Here is a 17808-nt window from a genome sequence, read left to right as displayed (position 1 = left end):
AATGTTTTCTGTGGCTGTTTTTCTTTTGAAGCGTCTTTTAGGTGAAAGACGTCAAAGAGGACGTTGCTTCATAATATTCCTGCAGTGTTCAATTATATTTTTCCTACAAACTGCTTATTACAGCTGGGCTACTTAAGGCTAGCGCTTTGCCAGAGGTCATGCCAGATTGTTGCACTACTTGTGCTACCCAAGCTGATAAACTTGTTTGTGCTAAACTTACCTTTGTTTCCTCTGTTTAGATGCTTTCTGCGTTGAGGAGAAATGTCAAGACAGAGCTAGAGAGTCTGAAAAGACAGATGCTTGCCTGTCCCCCTGCTTTAGCCAAGCAGTGAAGCCCAGTCTGGAAATGACTGTTTTCACTGCTCTGCTTGCAAACAACTCAGTCTAACTTTTACTCCTGTATTCCTGTTTTTGCCCAGGTTTTTTTTTTATTGTGCATGACAGGTTGTGTGATTGCAGATTAAATTTAAATTCCGACATGATATCTGACACAAAGGTACACCGAACCCTGTAGAACAAGAAAGTCAAACTCATTTTATATCATGGGACTCATGGAGCCCACTTTGATCCTGAGTGGGCCGGACCAGCGCAACTCTGCTTTCTTAACTACGCATTTAATTCCTGAGATATCTAAATATAAGTAACAGAAGAGCAGTAAGTCAGACTTTCTACAGAATAAGAAATTTGTCACCATGACTGTTTGGGCTTAAACTGTAAGAAATAAATGTGTAAAATTACAGTAAATATTCAGTAAATATTCAATAGACTGTCCTGTAATTATAAAACTGAACTCACAGAAAAAGTCCTTTTTTGTAGACAATATATAAAAAACAAATAAACAAATTTCTATAATCAATAGTGAAAAATCAGGAACTTTTCAGTTATTTAGTTACGGTAGTGTAGTGTGAATGCCCCTGTAGGGAGGTCTTCATTCGCTCAAAAAACTGGAAAACCTATAACCATTGTTCCATATGGCCAGTTTCACTGTTTCACTATATTTTCAGTACTGATAAAGGGATGCTGGGATGCTGCAAAGGAAAAAACACAAGTATTAAACAAAAAGTATTAAACTATTCCACTTCGTAAATCTGAAAACGGTCTTACAGCTGACCTGTGTGGGCAGAAGATCACAGAATATCATTTACCATTAGATCCCGAATAATCAGCGGATCGAATTTACATACTGTCACTAACTCTGGACATTTTTGAATGTTTGCCATTTATGCTTAATATTTATCAAAATCAGTATTACATACTGTAAGATTCAAACATTAAGACAGATTTGATCTTTTGTTGCATTAATTGTTGCATTTAGAAGGACATTTCAATATTGTACATTACAGATCTGAGAGAAGGAAAAAAACAAGCTGAAAATGATTTGTGGTGTTGCAGAAATGTATGACTGCACATGTTTTCATTATGAACTAATATCTATCATTTGACTAAAATCTTAAACGCTGTAAATAAATTGGCTCACTTTAAAAAAAAAAAAGAAGAAGCTTGATTGCCGGCATGTGTTTTGCACTGTGGGTCCCCTGTGGTGCTCTGAACCAGAAAGACCCACAAATACTTATGTAATGAGGTCAAATGCAAACATAACTTAGAAATAAATAAATAAATTTAGTGAATTTAAAATACCTACATCCTTTCCCCCCATCACTTTACAGGCACTGTTTTCTTGCAAAGTAGGATGAGTATGATGATGTAGCAGCTTTAACTTTCCTAAAGGTTTATTTTGTTTTTTTCAGGCCTGAAAAGTTGATGGGATACTGCCATCACCCTGCCAGCCAGATGGGTACCGTGGTCACCCAGCTTTGTAAACACAACAAGACAATGTAGAGTTTTACGCTGATACCAGAGGTGCGTCAACTAAGAATCTCAGATGAGGTTGAATCTGTCAAGTTCAGAGGTAAAGCTTTCTGAATATTTTGTGAGCACAACAACTCAAGAAAGATCTGATCTAGGATTTCCAAATTAACACCATAAGTATTTCATAAAAGTCTCGTAAAAGTGGAAACTTCAAGGCTGGAGGTGAAGGTTTCTGAAAATCTTGTGAATGCGTAAAAAAATCGCTAATTCCTAAGAAGTTAACGCAATCGTTTTGTTAAACCCCTTCAAGTATAAGGGAAATGTAATTAAAGGGGAAAAATTACAAAAATCTTCCAAATATTTAGGGACCTAAGAGTAAATAAAGTTCAGCACTATAACATTATGACCACATGAGGGCAACAGGAGATCTCCAAAAATGTCACCTGCAGGATAAAATTCTACGATATTTTATCCTCCAAAATTTTCCACTGATTGAAAGTTGACAGATTGATTGAAAGTTCACCTGCTGGAGCGAGTTCCCATGGAAATTCATTTTTTTTGTTCCTTTATAATGGAAGCGAGCAAATTAAATGGAGACAAACAGAAGCTTTTTTATATTATTACATGAATAAAATAAATCATTAGTATTGATTTGGAGTCAGACATACTGTCAACAAATATTACTACACCGTTTTTTTGTGTCTATTACATGAAGCTATCCTGCTGTTGTCTGTTCTCCTCGATGCTGCTCTCTTTTTCTCGGGAGCTCGCCCCCACCTCTCCCCCCCAGCAGAGGAGGAAGAGCTGAGACAAGTGAACAACAAGCCAAAGCCAGGCAGACAGGAGACTGTATAGGTGGGTGTTTTCCCCTTTTTCATGTTGAGTGCTCTCGCTCCGCGGCGCTCAGTTCGTGTGCTCTCTTTTAGGGCGTACCTTCGATAACGTAGAGGTGTTTTTTGTTGTTTCATCCCAACTCTTTCTGATATTTGGATCGTGTCAGCGCAGCAGCGGCGACAGCGGCAGAGGCTGAGCTAAGCTAGGCTAGGCCTGAATCTCCCATCTCAAATACTTATGGACTTTGCAAAACAAACCTAACAGTCTCCAGGATCGGTAATGGTTTGCCTTATGGTGTTTATTTTATTTTATTTTGTTTTACCTTTTGCTCGATGCAAGTGTTTAGGATTTGTCGAAGGCAGATTTTGTTTTTCTCAGTGAACTTGATTGTTGTAGACACCGCGCTAGCAGGCTAGTGAGGCGCAGTAGAAGCTAATTACGTTAGCACTGGCTTGATGAATAACTCTTGTAGAGTGAGGCTCGGGGAAAGTTTAAGAAAACTCATAACATGAAGGTTTGAACTGGAGAGGCAAGGGTATAAAGGTACTATGCACTCCGTAAACACGGGACTTTGTGGTTTGAATGGTTTGTGGTTTTGGTGAGCTGGAAGGTGTGCAGTGCTATTACATTACACGTCGAATCTTCTGTTTACGAAAACGGCGAGGTTTTAATGAACAGCTTCGTATTGCCGTTTTCCCCCGAGCTAACTAGGGGGCTATCCAGGGCAGGTGAGAGAGAACAAGGAAGTGGCCAGGCACCTGGCTGACCGCATCGTAGCTTTTAGTGGAGTCAAAGTCCAATCTCGGCTTATCAATTTCCTATTATGTTACACCTGAAACGCCCATTCTCGGTGGACTCTTGGCGCTTCCAGGTGTTCCAGCGCCTACGGTGTGTGCTTGTGCTTTTAATTTCGTTCATTTTAGTCACTGTTTATTGTTTCTGCAGCTGTCTTTTGATGTGGTTTGCCAGGTAGAGGAGGAGAGAGACGGGATTTGTGGTGCTGGTTGTTGTGGTGGCGGATCAACGGCAGCCAAGGACAAAAGCAAGAACCTGTTGTGTAGGTCTGGACGGGGTGTGGTAAGGTGGCTGGCTGGAAAGGCAGGCGGGAAGGTGTGCTGGTTCCTTAGTTATTCTGCCCCTTGTGCAGACGCTTACAACATAGACGTCTTCTCAATTTACTGTTTTACAACTTATTTACAGAGGTAAAACAGTAAATTGCCAGAGGGAGCAGGTGTGTGTGTCCCTGTTTAGAGTGAGCTTTGAGCTTTCAGTTTGCTTCATGTGGCTTCGTTGTGATGTTAAGAAAAACATTAATATCACACAGACCAGCATAAGTTAGTGTTTTCAGAGTTGATCTAAAGTAACTGGATTGTTGATTTAGTTTGATACAGTCAGCTGATTGGACATGCCTGACATATTCCTGTTCATACCCTGCGGGCATATCTGTTTGAGTTTGTTGGGGCAGAGATGGAGGAGATTGTGGACAAGTTTGAACAAGTTGTTTGCTGTGATTTGCCTTCTCCGAAAGATTTAGAAATGAGGGACAGGAAAAAAGTAAAATCTGAAGTTGGGCACTTCTCTTGCTCCTAACCATGTTGTCTGTGGAGGCTGAAGTCTTGCTGCTCAGCCAGTTGTTTTAGCCAGGGCTATCATTTGTGAGTCTCTGTAATGACGGGCTTTCAGAGAAATACCATGGGTGTGTCCCTTTGACTGACACACACACACAAGCTGGGGTTTTCTTATATTTGCTCCTCCTCCATGTCTCCCCACATGTCTCTCTTCCTCAGTCTATTTCCAGCAGTCACACCTGCAGTCTGTTTTTATTTAAACTTCAGCTGGGCGTGCATGGGAGATGTGTGATAATGGGTTAAATCAGAGTGTACAGGGTATGAAGCTGTGAAGCAAAACAGCCGTACAGCACCCTCCCTCTGTGCTGGTGGTTATTTTCTTGGAAAGGTTGAGTTTGGTTTGCACGTTTATGAACCTCATGACAGCAATTTAGAAGTGATTGCGCGCTTGTTTGCGGTTCACTTGTGGCAAATCTTTACCAATGGCTGAATATTGGATTTTAGTTTGTGTGACCATTTTTTAGTGAAGCAGTTAAGAGGGAATGTTTTGCTGCATGCATGATTTCTGTGTTTTCTGGTAGTGATATTGATTAAAGCTAAAATTATGAGGGTGAATCTTGAGCAACCTTTACAGGTAGGTTCAGGGATGCACTGATTGGAAAATTGTGGTCCTAACGGTACAACTCTTTAACAGCATTTGGCTGACAGTTTTGTATCTTTGTAATCTTTCCCACCCCTGTTTTTGTGAGAGAAACAAAAATTCTCAATTGTTAACATTTGAACCTTTAGCCAATGTGAAGTAATGCGACACAACAGATAAATATCGGCCACTTGAGATGGGCAAATGTCTTTTCTGCATTCAAAAAGCTCGATATGTCGGAGCATCCAGAGGCTTAATTAAATCTAGCACTATCACAGAGCACACAGCAGAATATGAGTTGATGACATTTAGTTGACTCACGATAAAATCTAATTTAATTTATAAATGTTTGTTATTGAATTTAATTTCCATCCCATTTTGGATTCCACGGATTAATTAAACAAGACAAAAGAAGTTCTGTTTTGCCCTTCAGCACATCTCTCTCTTCTGTACTTTTGCCACTCCTCTGAGGCAGGTTTATTTCAGTTCAGTTATTTATTTATGTCGTTTTTTTCATTCCAGTTCTAATTAAAGTTCAGGGATAGTCACTTAATTAAAAAGGAAAGTGCGTTCTTTTTTAAGTTTAATAAATCACTCTAAGGTCTCTGAGTAATTGTGTTAAATGCCAGTATCAATGAAAATTGCTGTACTTAGGACTTTTGCCATAATCGAGCAGCCTCAGTTTGTTCAGAGAGTGGCCTTTTGATTTATTGATTTGGTTTCTTTTCTAGTTACCAGCTCTATTTATTAATTTCAGGAAGGTTTAGTCAGCTTTGGTGAGATGGAAAGACGAGCTAACGCAGATGGAAATGATTCTGTTCTGTGACATAAACTAGAGCTAAAAGAAGTTTAAAGTATTTTTTTCCACGGGTTTCTTGTCTTTTCTGGAATTAGCATGCAGGCTGCACTAGTTGTAGAGTATGTTGTTGTTCAGTTAATTACTAATTAATTAACTGACCTCTACTGGCTTTGTATTAAACCAAGCAGGTAGAGGTCACTCCTCCATCTGTTTTATATGATATAAAGTTAATGTGTTGGACTCAAAGTGTGTTCTTGGAATTGTTAGAAATTTTCTTGACTTTGACTTAATAAATAACAAATATGACAAAAATAAATATCGTATTTGTTGATACCACCTTATATTATAAGTAGAGGTAAGTGATATGTAGTTATTAAAGTAATGCTGCTTTTGAGACTAAGCAGTACAACAAAAATGTATTACAGTGACTAATGGCATCCTATCAGTATCAGGGTTTTTCCTGGTTCAAAATGAGTCTTTGAAGGGCAGCTACACATGCAACCGCAGTTGGTCTGCATGTAGTTAACACAAAGAGTCTGTTACCCGATTTAACAGACGTCTGTGCTTTTTCCTGTCATTTTTAGCCATTTGGTAAACAAAATATTATTTTATGCGTGATTAAATGAAACCCCACCTGCCAAAAAATTCAGTACTGAGTTTTTGTTTTTTTCTTTTGGGGCAAGGCCAATAACTCCCAAGAACTGGTGGTATCATATCTGTAGTCCTAGCTCCAGCTTCACGTCCACATATTTGAACTTATTTGCTCATTTTTAGACTCGAGCTGCAGTTAAATGGCCCTCCGCTCAAATGGGGCTGCACGTTTCCTTCTCACCAAGAATAGTACACTGGTATTGTGCAGATTGGGCAGCTGGCCTTGTGGTGGTCCCTGCAAAGTGTGTGTGGGTGTGTGTGAATGTGTGCTCTCCACAGCGTGCCCACGCTGTACACCACATGGTGGGCTGTGTATACGCGTGTGTGTGTGTGTGTGTGGAGAGGGGGTGGTACATGGTTTTACTTTGATGGGAAAGGTGGTAGTAGTTGGATGTGAGCCAAGGCTACACAAAAAAAGGAAAAACTAAACTAACACACACGGGCCAAATCTCTGAGTGACCATTCAAATGAGGCTGAGTCAGCAGAGCATTTGGCCAAGCCACAACAGCATTTTACCAAAGCTTCACCTCAGCTGTGTGTGCGCGCATAGACAGGGACAGGGTGTATTTCAGCCTGCCACAACCACCAGTGACTAACTCCCTCAAATAGCCGTGATAGCATATGATAATAAGGCAATTCTCCAGACTAACAAACTGTTAGCAAGTTTGCAGTGAGTAGTGGACACAAACTGTGTGTGCGCGTGTGTGAGTGTTGTGTGGTAGCTCTGGCTGAGTAGTAAGTGGTTTAGCAGTGTAATTCCAAGTCTATCCCATTAGCAGATACAATTTAGCGTTGCTGCTAATGGCCTTACAGTAGATTACAAAAGCATAATGGCCAGACTTTAAGTGGCAAAAGCCATTAAACTTTAAGAAGGAACTACTTCCTGCCACAAGAATGTTAGTGGTGTGGCTCTCATGGCTGTAGAGGCCGTGTGCATCTGAAAGTCCATTACACTGAAGCTCAATCTTCATCAGTGCTAACAAAAAGTGTAGATGTTTTTGACAAAGCCTCAAAGAACATCCTAAACCATGGCGTTATCTGGTTTTTGTGATGTTAGTTGATTTCCATTTTCTGTAATGCCGGGTTCAGATAATTGTCAGAGTTTAGGCAAGTACATAGTAATAATATATAATATGACGCCTTTTTGTGTCTGTAAGACATGACAGACTGCTCCCTGAAAATAAACATCAGGAAGGAGGATGTAGCAACCACAGTGGTGTGTTGTACCATTTTACAGTCCCACCGAGGAGCAACTTTCCGTTCGTTATGGTTCAGATCAAATTATGATCACATGATGAGGCCTTTAACCATCCATTCATTTATCCATTTTCTTTCACTTTCCTGGTTCAGGAGTGCTGGAGCCTATTGCTGCTGTCATAGGGTGAACAGCAGGACACACCCTGACCAGGTTGCCAGGCTGTCACAGGGCTAACACAGCTCTTGTTATTATTGCCTCTAGGGAAAAGTAAGATATGAGGCAAATTCAGATTCATATCTGAATTTGCCTCATATCTTACTTTTCCCTAGAGGCAATATATGAGGCAAATTCAGATTCTAAAAGCTGATGTATGAGGTGAACCACAGCTCATCTATAAAGTTCAGCGGAGTGGTGCAAAAAGATCCCTACACTAAAACTGTTGAGGCTTAGAGAAACAGAAATGGCTTTCTGACAAGGATGTTGTTACCCTCGAGACCATACAACATTACCATCAATATTTTCCATGCCCGTTGGCTCGCCTAGTCTCCTGTTACCATTAGTTGTTGAATGTTGCTGCTTGGTTAGCACTAGAAATACCAGTTTGTTAAATTAATTATTTGCTTATTTTATCAATGTACAAAGTTCTAAGACGTTGCACACCTGTCTCTCTGTGATACAAAGTTGTAAAGAAGCAAGGTGGAAAGTAGAACTGAGGACAGAAGCTTGGTTGTGGGTTTCTAGAAATTTAGAAAATGGACACTTGTATTTAGGCTGAATCAGAGTAGACTGAGAAGAAAACAACTCGACTGGAGCATCGTTGATGCACGTTATGTTAACCTGCAAGGAAGGGTTCTGGTGCTAGCTAGTGTGTCACACACTGCACACACAATATCACATTAGTTTACAGTCTTACGCACAGGTTAAAGTATGTTAATCAGAACGTTTGGAATAGGTCCTGACTATATGCACAATGCATGTATGGCAGATGTTTAATGTCGCTTAGTGTTGACTGTTCTCTTACTTTCAAACAAGTCGACTTGATTTCCTTTGTATTTCTAAGGTTTAAACATCTAAATTTATTTTGAGGAACATTGAACAGTTGGGATAAAAAACTCTGAAGTAAACTAATGTACCAGGTAAATGTATCAGGTACCTCTGGCAGAAACTCTGACACTAAAACATCTGTTAGTTTGTGAGCCCTGGACGCCCTGATTGGGTTGTAGAAAAAAAACAGTGCCTATGCTCCGTTTCCAAGATTTAAATGTTTGTCTGGGGGGGAAAACATTGTTGTCGAAGACAGATGAGAGCGCACAAAAGAAAGAATGAAGGGCTCCCTTTTTAGGACAGCTTCCAACAGCTGAGACAGGATATGACACGCTGAATCTTACTGTGGAATGTATGACAATGGCAGGACGTGTGTGTGTGCATGTGTTTTTTTTGTGCGGCTCATATGCGTTTGTTCAGAAATGTGTCTATTTACTTTTCCAGGGAACAAAATTAAACAGCATTAAATTTGCCTAAAGCAGCTGCGTATCTGTTTGAGTATTCAAGGATAAAAGCGGTGTCAGCCGGACTCACTTGCCACCTTTATTTAGTCTCTGACCCACATACACTCACACACTCGCCCTCGCACAGATGTGAACACACACTTGTGCTGGTGTAAGTGTGCGCTCGGGCTTTTGACTGGAGTCTTTGTTTGCTCCAAGCGTCTTGTATATTTGGATGGAGAGCAGATTTGATCTACATGACTCAGTGAACTTTGAGGTACAAAACAGTTTTTGCTCTGGTTTGGAGAAGAGCCACACTCCTGTCATCTCGTTATTAGACAGACACTGCTGAAGCAATCATCTCCTAAATTCCTCATTCCTTCCTCACCAGTGTCCCTGCTGAGGGTCAGCGTCTCAGAAAAAGGACTTTGTCATTGTCCTAATTTGGGCTAGAAGGACCTTTCCTTTTTATCTTGCCTCTGTAATTTAGGCTTAGGTCATCTGTGGTTTTTCATGATGCATTTCCTTCGTAAAGTCCAAGTTTATGTTTAAAACCCCCCCAACAAGTTTTGTACTTACTTTCCTTTGCAGCTACAGCTTTTTTCTTTGCTAGCACTTTTCTCTGTTGCTCAGGATTTATTGCTTACATAAGTAAAAGTTTTATATAAATCTGTTGGTTATTTTGAATTGTATGAGCATGTTGCAGGTTTCATCTGTACTTTGTCAGACAATATTATTTATATTCAAGTAACTGGTAAACCCACCATGGTTGCAAAGTTAAAAGCACAGCAGGAAGTTCTAGTTAAAAAAATTATTTACATTTAAAGTCTGAAAGCCATTCAAGCTTATGTTTCTCTGAGATTCTTATAGTGTGACTATTAATCAGATTGTGGCAGAAATAGACTTTAACATTGGAACTTTTTTTTTTCTTTTTTTAATGAAGCAGGATAGTGAATCAATAGCACTAAAGAAGAAAACATCTTAAACTGAGCTAGAGACTCGAGCAAGAACTAAAGGCAGTTTTTTATTAGGTAATTTGTGTATGGGAAGCATCCCTTTAGGACTTCCTTCAGGATGTCTTTGGTAAGAGTAGCAAATACCTGCATTGGAGTGGTTACTTCGGAGTGAGGGTTTTTATGCCTTTCCACTGTAAATGCACATGTAATGAGGGCAGATGCAATGAATGTGGAAAAAATTAGATGATTTTAAAATCACACTTACTGTTGTAAAAAGTGTTTTTCATGTCTCAATATATTGTCATGTCATCTCTCTCTTTCTTTCTTTTTTACGACTCGCACTTTAAATGAGACATATTTTAGCAAAGATGATGCTTTATTTTAGTTACAAGTGAGTGGAGAGGCGGGTGTGTTACACTTGGGCTTACAGTTTCAGCTTTTTAATAACCTTTTAGAGTATACATGCCCTTTGAGGGTTGCTATTTTAAATTGTTTGTTATGAAATCATTGTTTTACTGGTAAAGCTGCATGTGGGGGATTAACTAAAACGATTTGGAGCCCCCCTTGTTTAACACATCAGCAAACTGGCAAAGCATAGTTTGCTTTCCTATAGCAATATTAGCCCAGACTCCCTTTAGAGTAACTGTGTAATAGACACAAAGGTGGTCAGTCAGAATTGGAAAAGTGGCAGGGTCTTGTCCCACAATCCATACAATAATTTAACAGGTAAATTAATGAGGTTAAATACAGAGGACTTTTCTAGGTAATTTGCATGTATTCATCATTGTCATGGTAGTATTGAACAGTGCTTTCACACATGTTGACTTTTTCCCTCGTCAGGGATGCAGGCCTTTCTGTTATCTCCTTGCTGTGGAGGTCACACCCTGAGAGTTTTAAACACCTCAGGCTTTTTAAATTTAGTTTAACTTGCTGGCGTGACTCTTGTCTCATGATATCTCCTCTCTCTGCTCTTGCACTCATCTCCCTCTTCCTTTCTCACTTCATCTGCATTTTTGGAGTGAGGAAGTGCTAACAAGCTCCACACGCTGCAGCTGAAAACACGCTGTAATTCTCTCTCTCATCATGCATCGCACTTATTATTTTTAACCCAGCACAGGAGTAGGTGGAGGGGGGGGGGAAAAAAAAAAAGGTGATGGGAGCTTTCATCCATGGCTGCTTTGCTGGTTCCACCTTGAGTTTGAATTGAATAATCTTTTTTTAATGAAATAAATATGCTTTCTTTTTACTGCTCATCCTTGCAGCATTTCTCACACATGCTCTAACCTAATCACGTTTTCTCGCTCCTGTTCCCTCGTTGATCTTGCCTCGCTTTGCCTCCCTGCGTCAGCTCCAGCTGCTTTTTAGCCTCTAAATATCAACTTCATTAGCACTTTCCAGACACACTGTGCCAGCTCTTCTTTTTATATGTTTTGTACTTGGGTGATTCTGTCTGTTCTTTGTTAAATCCTGGTGTTGGTTGTATCTCATCTTGCTCTCTGGTGTTGACTCTGTCCTATCCTTTCCTGTCCTGTGCTCTGCTCTCAGCGTGTGAATGGAGCAGTGTGCGAGTACGGCCTCCCTGCTGGCCTCGGTGCGGGAGCAGGAGAGGCAGTTTGAGATGCTGAGCCGAGCTCTGGAGGAGGAGCGGAGGTCGTGTGCTGGCACCTTGCCCCGCCCCCTCCCCAACATGCAGGTAACACCAAACAAACCCTGCCCTACCACCACCATCCCTCACGCATTGTTTTCCATCGAAACACCCCTTGGATTCATCTGTAATCCGAGCGAGTTTCATCCTCACGGTCACCCCCATCCTCTCTGTGTGGACTGGGGTTAAACATACCTCCTCTCTGGGTTTAATCTAACTGGACTCTTGATAACTGCTTGAATTCTGCTTGAGTTTTCAAACTTAAGCTAAGTCAAGCGAAGACACCTTTCAGTAATGTCTTCCGAGGAGTTATTTTACACCTGCTGTTTCTCCTCGCAGTTTTTACTCACACTTTTCCTCCTATCATCCATCTGTCCTGTTCTCAATTTCCTCAGTAAACCACCCATTCCTCATTCAGCATAAGTCTAATCATCCTCATCATCATATCCTTCCATCAACCTTACAAACCCAATGTGTTTGCATGCAGAACAGTCTTATTTGATGTTTTGTCTTTGTTTTTTTTCTTGATTTATTTTGGGTTGAATTACAATTAAAGTCTGAGAAGACAAACAAACAAAAACATCTTTATAAATCCACTATTTTTTTAACAACTTGCGTAATCATTTTAAATATTGTTCATCCCAGTATTGGCCAAAGTAACTATGCCAGTGAGACTAATGCATTATTACATTTATCAGACATCTCAGGGGGAAGATAAAATAAAAAAATAAATACAAATTATAAGTTGTTGCAATGTTTTACAAAATAACTGCAACTTGTTTCCAGAGTTGCCAGAGGCTTCTTCCTGTTAAAAGGGAGTTTTTCCTTCAAACTGTCGCCAAAGCATTTGCTCATAGGGGGCCAAGTGATTGTAGGGGTTTTCTCTGTATTACTCTAGGGCCTTTACCTTACAATATAAAGGCATCTCTCTGTTGTTCTGATTTATATTTTAAAAAAAAATTAAAAAAAATAGAAAAACATCCATCCATCTTCTGCTTATCCGGGGGCAGGTCATGGGGGCAGCAGCAAAGCCCAGACCAGATTTTTCTATTAGAAACCCATTCTGGGCTTCTGATAGAAAGACATATAAATATAAAAATTGGATAGTGTGCTTATTTAGCCTTTAGAGAGCAGTGGAAATTTGTAAGAGAGGGGATTTCCAGAGTAGCCTGTGGCTATCAGTTATCAGTTAATGTTTGCAAATGCAAGCTAAACTGACAACAGCCTTTGCTTTCAAGATTGTGTTTTAGCTAGTCCATTAGCCTTTACGTGTCCAACTCCAGGCCTGAAGGGCCGGTGTCCCGCAGGTTTTAGAGGTGTCCTTGATCCAACACAGCTGATTTAAATGGCAAAATGACCTCAACGTGTCTTGAAGTTATTCAGAGGCCTGGTAATGAACTAGTCATTTGATTCTGGGTGATATCTAAAACCTGCAGTTTAGAGCATTTTTTTCTGAATATTAAAATACTCTGCTGTCCCTCCAAAGAAGTTTTGGGTTCCACCAAAGGAAAATTACCAGGATGAGATTTTTCTTTAAACTACATGAGGTCTACTTCACTCAAACTAAAAATAAATGGTCCAAAATAACAGGAAAATTATTTATTTTCTCACTTCAGGTAACTTTGACCTTTTTCCTTAAAGGTAGACGGGCTAATTATGCTTATACAGAAGCTTATTGTGATCCAGGAAAAACCCCTGTTTACCTGCATACACCCAGACTCTGCTCAAAAATAAAGAGAGCAGAACGCTTCCTGTACCAAAAAATCTGTCTTACTTAGTATGCAGATGTGTTTTCTGTTTAAATTAATATTTCATTTTGTTATGCCAGAAACAAGACTTCACCTTTGCAGTAACAACCAGCAGATTTCATATGAGACCAATGCCCTGCCTGGGCCGCAGTCAGACTTTGAGTCAGAAATTCTCTGTAAAACTGTTGATTTCCGAGAATGATGCACTCACACACCTTGAGTCAGTTACCTGTTTCAGAGTGACTTCATGCTCTGAGTTTACCTCACAGATGCCTACGCTCACTCATTCTTTCGCTTTCTGATTGTACAGCCATTAGCATGCCTGAAAGAGCAGGTGTGTCCTTGCTCACACTTTTTGGCCCTGAGGAGGCCTTTGCAACATACCAATTAAACTTGGTCTCTTCCTTATTTTCCTTCTGTCTTTTGTCACTGTAGCATGTGTGGCATGCCTTCAGTGGGACGCTTCTCAGTCCCAGGCTAATAAAGAGCAGTGACAGCAGAAGAGAACTGTAGTCTGTTCTAGTTCTTATCGCTGCTCTGTGTTTCTATAGCCCAGAGGCTTTCAACATGCCTCTGCCACTTTCTCAAGGCAGCGCACTACAACCTCAGTCTTTACTGACAAGTTCCCACACGCTCGCCTCTGCTCGGTACTTTCTGATCTTCTCTCTGCCTGAGCCTTCATCACAAGGCTGTTTTGCTTATCTACGTGTTGCCTGTAAGAGCTTGGCTGCAGTTTTATTGCACCTCTAACCAGCACATTTTTCAGCATGGTGTTCACATCTTTTCTTGTGTAAATTTGAGACTACGGCTTTTCTATCAGTATGACGCATATTTCTAAATCAGAGTTGAGCAATTACCCTCCTGGTTGTGTCCTTGTAGTGATGATTGACCTGCTGTAGTAACAGAGACAGGGCTCCATCTGTGGCTGGAATAGAAAGTACACCACACCCATTGCCACTCCTGGACAGGCAATGTAGATGGTGGTGACTCACATGAGGAAGTCTCAAGTCTAGTTTTCTTCACCTATTCTCTCTACCATCACCTTCATTCATTTTGTGTATGTGTGTGTGTGTGTGTTTTTGTATGTGTGTGTGTGTATATATATGTATGTATATATATACAGTGTGTATATAGTATATAAGTGTGTATATATATATATATAGTGTGTATATATATAGTGTGTATATATATACTTAGTATATATATACGTATATAATAATATATATACTATATATACGTATATATATACGTATATACATACGTATATATATACGTATATACATACGTATATATACGTATATATTTATTTTTATTTTTTTACACACTTTTTTATTAAGTGAAAATAGGTATTAGAGTTAAGCCTTATATGACTTTATTTGATCTCGATTGATGGTATAAGTTAAAATGAAAGTTGGCGATGGTTGCGACTCTTTTGTTTTTTGTTTGTTTATTCTTTTTTAAAACTTGGAAGCATGTATATGTATTGCATATTGCTCAATATATGTGGAAAACCTGCTCTGTCAGTACTGTTGTCCATGTTTGCTCATGGCTACATACTCTTTCATTTAGTTTGTGTGTTGGGCCATGTCATGTGTACTTTTTTCTTCTTCCTCTATTTCTACAGAACGGCCGCATTCCTTGTGATGCAGACATAGAAAGGCTGACATTGAACGAGGGTTACATCAACGGGACACATCACGTAAGCACCTTTCAGATAGTGTTGATCCAAGGTTACTGAGTGTGTAACCTACATTTGTATCTTACTCTGAAATGTATGCAGTTCAGGATGGAGCCTGGTCAGGTGGTGCAGGAGACATTCACGGTGGAGGAACAACCCCAGCAGATGCCACCTATTGTGTCTGTAGAGACCAGTGAAGATGGGACAACGAAGCGTACAGAAACCACAGTAAGAGCTAGATGCTAATAGTAGTCACTTCTTGCGAAGGAGTTTCCAGCTGTAACACAAGGGGAAGAGTGGCATTCTGGCCAAACTGGTTCATTCTTGTTTTTGTTCTGGTTTATTGCAAGGTTTGCTTTGGATGCTATCTCTGTAAAGCAGAAAAGTTCATACTTGTAATTAGTCAGCGTTGATATCTCATCTCTTTACTGTCATCCCCTTTTAAGGTAAAGAAAGTAGTAAAGACTACCACCACCCGCACAGTCATCCCTTCTGTGTCAGACACACTGTCAATGGATGGTGGAGGCTCCGTGACAGGTGGATACACTACACCCGCGGACCGAGTCTACAGGCAGGGCCCTGGAGTTGCTGTGCCAATGGACTACCCCACTCAAACTGTGCCCCGAAACTACCACTACGGACCTCCAGTGGGACCTTATGACGACTACCGCGCTGGACCGCCATCTGAGGTCTATACAAGCCTCAACAGGGGAGCTCACATGGATGATCGCTACAGGTAACATGTTCAATGAAATTCCTGTTTATCTAGGCTTCAAGGCATGCAGATTGTTTTTAAACTTTTCCATGATAATGTTTTGTCTCATTGTCAACCTCCTCCTCCTTTCCAGACCGGTTCATCCAGATGGGTATAGGACTCTAGATCCCAACTACAGAGCCCCCAGCAGGAACCAGTTGGACCCCTATGCTGCTCAGCCACAGGTGTGTTAAGCAATCATTGCCCAATTTATTCTGGCACTTTTCTCTTGGCAGAATTTTACTTTGCGGGAATTTTACACACGACACATTTTTCTGGCGAGACAGCGAGAACATAAGAAGGAATTCAAACTGTCTCCAACACTCCCTTCCCACCAATTAATTGTACTGTTATCATAATGTGTATGTCTGAGTTTCCAAGCTCAGACACAAGCCACTGAAAATGTATTTTAGAGTGCAGCCATAGTTTCAGTTGTTTTTGGATCACAGTCTTTGTCTCTGTGTAGGTTGGGCCTATGGGAAGTGGTATGGAGCTTTCCTCCATTCCAAGGTTTGTTCCAGAGCCATACGGTCTGGAGGATGACCAACGCAGCATGGGCTTTGATGAGCCCGACTATGGCATGGCACCTCCAATGCATTACAGCACTGTGCCCCGCAACCCCCATGCTTACCCTCGTGCTGCGCCTCGCAGGACTGGGTAAGTTGTGTGATCTTTGATTTTCCATAATATATTTTAGTGTCAGCCTTTACAGATCTCTTCCTTTTTCCTCTCAGGAGCTATGAGGGCCTCTTGGATGGTGACATGAGCGGTGCAGGAGATTACTACTGGGGTGGTGGTGCGCCACTGGCTCAGGGTGAAAGAGGGAGCATGGCTTCATTGGACAGCACTCTAAGGAAAGGCCCTGGCCCCGGTGGCTGGCGTCAGCCAGAGCTGCCTGAGGTCATCGCCATGCTCAACTATAGGCTGGATCCCGTCAGGAGCAACGCAGCTGCTTATCTGCAGCATCTCACCTTTAAGAATGATAAGGTAAAGGATTTTTCACCGTTATAAAGTTTGTAAGGTTTTATATGTTTATATATTATTTTTTTCACTAGATTTAATGTTTCATTTTTCTCATTATAATGTCAGCTGGATATGTACAGGGCTGATTTTTAAGTAGTGGACTTTAAGTCATGTTGAAAGCACATCTTGTAAGCACATGATATCTTTTCAGCTGGTCTTTTATAAAAGTGTCGTTTTTATTTCTATTTCTAACTAAAATGTTTTTTCCCTCACTTAATTTTAATTCGTGGTAGTTTGCACAGTGCAGGAATGATTGAGACGTGATTTAAAACAAATAGAACAGACCAGAGCTAAACTTTGAGCATGTCACTAAGCTTTATAAATATAAGCAACGGCAAAATCAGAGATAATAACTTGTAAAATAGCACGAGCTGACAGAGCCATTTTTGATTGTTCCAAGGGCTTAAGAAGTATTTTGTTTTGTATTTTGTGTGCATGCTTTTCCCCCTCAATGTTGATGGGAAATTCCCTCACAGATTAAAATACTTGAGGTTTTTATTGTCTTTTCAATGATTTTTCAGTGTTTCTCACTTGTTACTCTGTATCCTTGTTTTGGGCCCTTGCTTGTCTATTCATTCTTGATTTAATAATTGTTTTGCATGGTTTCTATTTAATAATATAACAAATGCCCATTCACACTGTATCCCTCCTTTTGATTTGCAGGTGAAGTCCGATGTGCGTCGTCTGAAAGGCATTCCAGCACTGGTTTCTATGCTCGACAACCCACACAGAGAGGTCAGTTTGTTGTTTTTCTCCAAGGCTTTCTGTTCGCTCTTTGCTGTTCTGGAAGGTTGTTATGATTGGGCTAAAAGCGAAGCTTAAGGGATGAAGTGTATTTTAAACTGTGAGGACAAGGTGAACTGTAGATTTACCTGTAATACCGAATGAATGTGAGCTATAAACAAGCTGCATGTATTGGACTTCAAATCCTGGAGGGCGACATTTGTTCTAAATCCGGTTTTGGCCGAAACATTCAGTGGTTTTTCTCCAGTTCCCTTTCATTTCGGTCTAGTTGTGG

General features: G+C 40.4%; 1 protein-coding gene across 7 annotated transcripts in view; it reads left to right on the top strand.

Annotated features, from left to right (window-relative positions):
• The first annotated feature begins 2564 nt into the window (after positions 1-2564).
• ctnnd1 (catenin (cadherin-associated protein), delta 1) overlaps positions 2565-17808 on the top strand; it is a 31754-nt gene continuing 16510 nt past the window's right edge. For 3 of the 7 annotated variants that reach the window (XM_005944502.3, XM_005944503.3, XM_005944500.3), the window contains exons 1-9: positions 2578-2664; positions 11488-11635; positions 14960-15034; positions 15116-15241; positions 15460-15749; positions 15862-15952; positions 16234-16424; positions 16502-16754; positions 17454-17525. In XM_005944502.3, coding sequence (XP_005944564.1) covers positions 11495-11635; positions 14960-15034; positions 15116-15241; positions 15460-15749; positions 15862-15952; positions 16234-16424; positions 16502-16754; positions 17454-17525 — 1239 coding nt within the window. In that variant the 5' untranslated portion in view covers positions 2578-2664; positions 11488-11494. The other 4 variants (XM_005944501.2, XM_005944504.2, XM_005944506.3 and 1 more) reach the window with 4 other exon arrangements.

Source organism: Haplochromis burtoni, unplaced genomic scaffold (assembly GCF_018398535.1).
Source record: "Haplochromis burtoni strain Fernald_Lab_line unplaced genomic scaffold, NCSU_Asbu1 Contig_233, whole genome shotgun sequence".
NCBI lineage: Eukaryota > Metazoa > Chordata > Actinopteri > Cichliformes > Cichlidae > Haplochromis > Haplochromis burtoni.
This window is presented reverse-complemented; position numbering and strand designations above follow the sequence as displayed.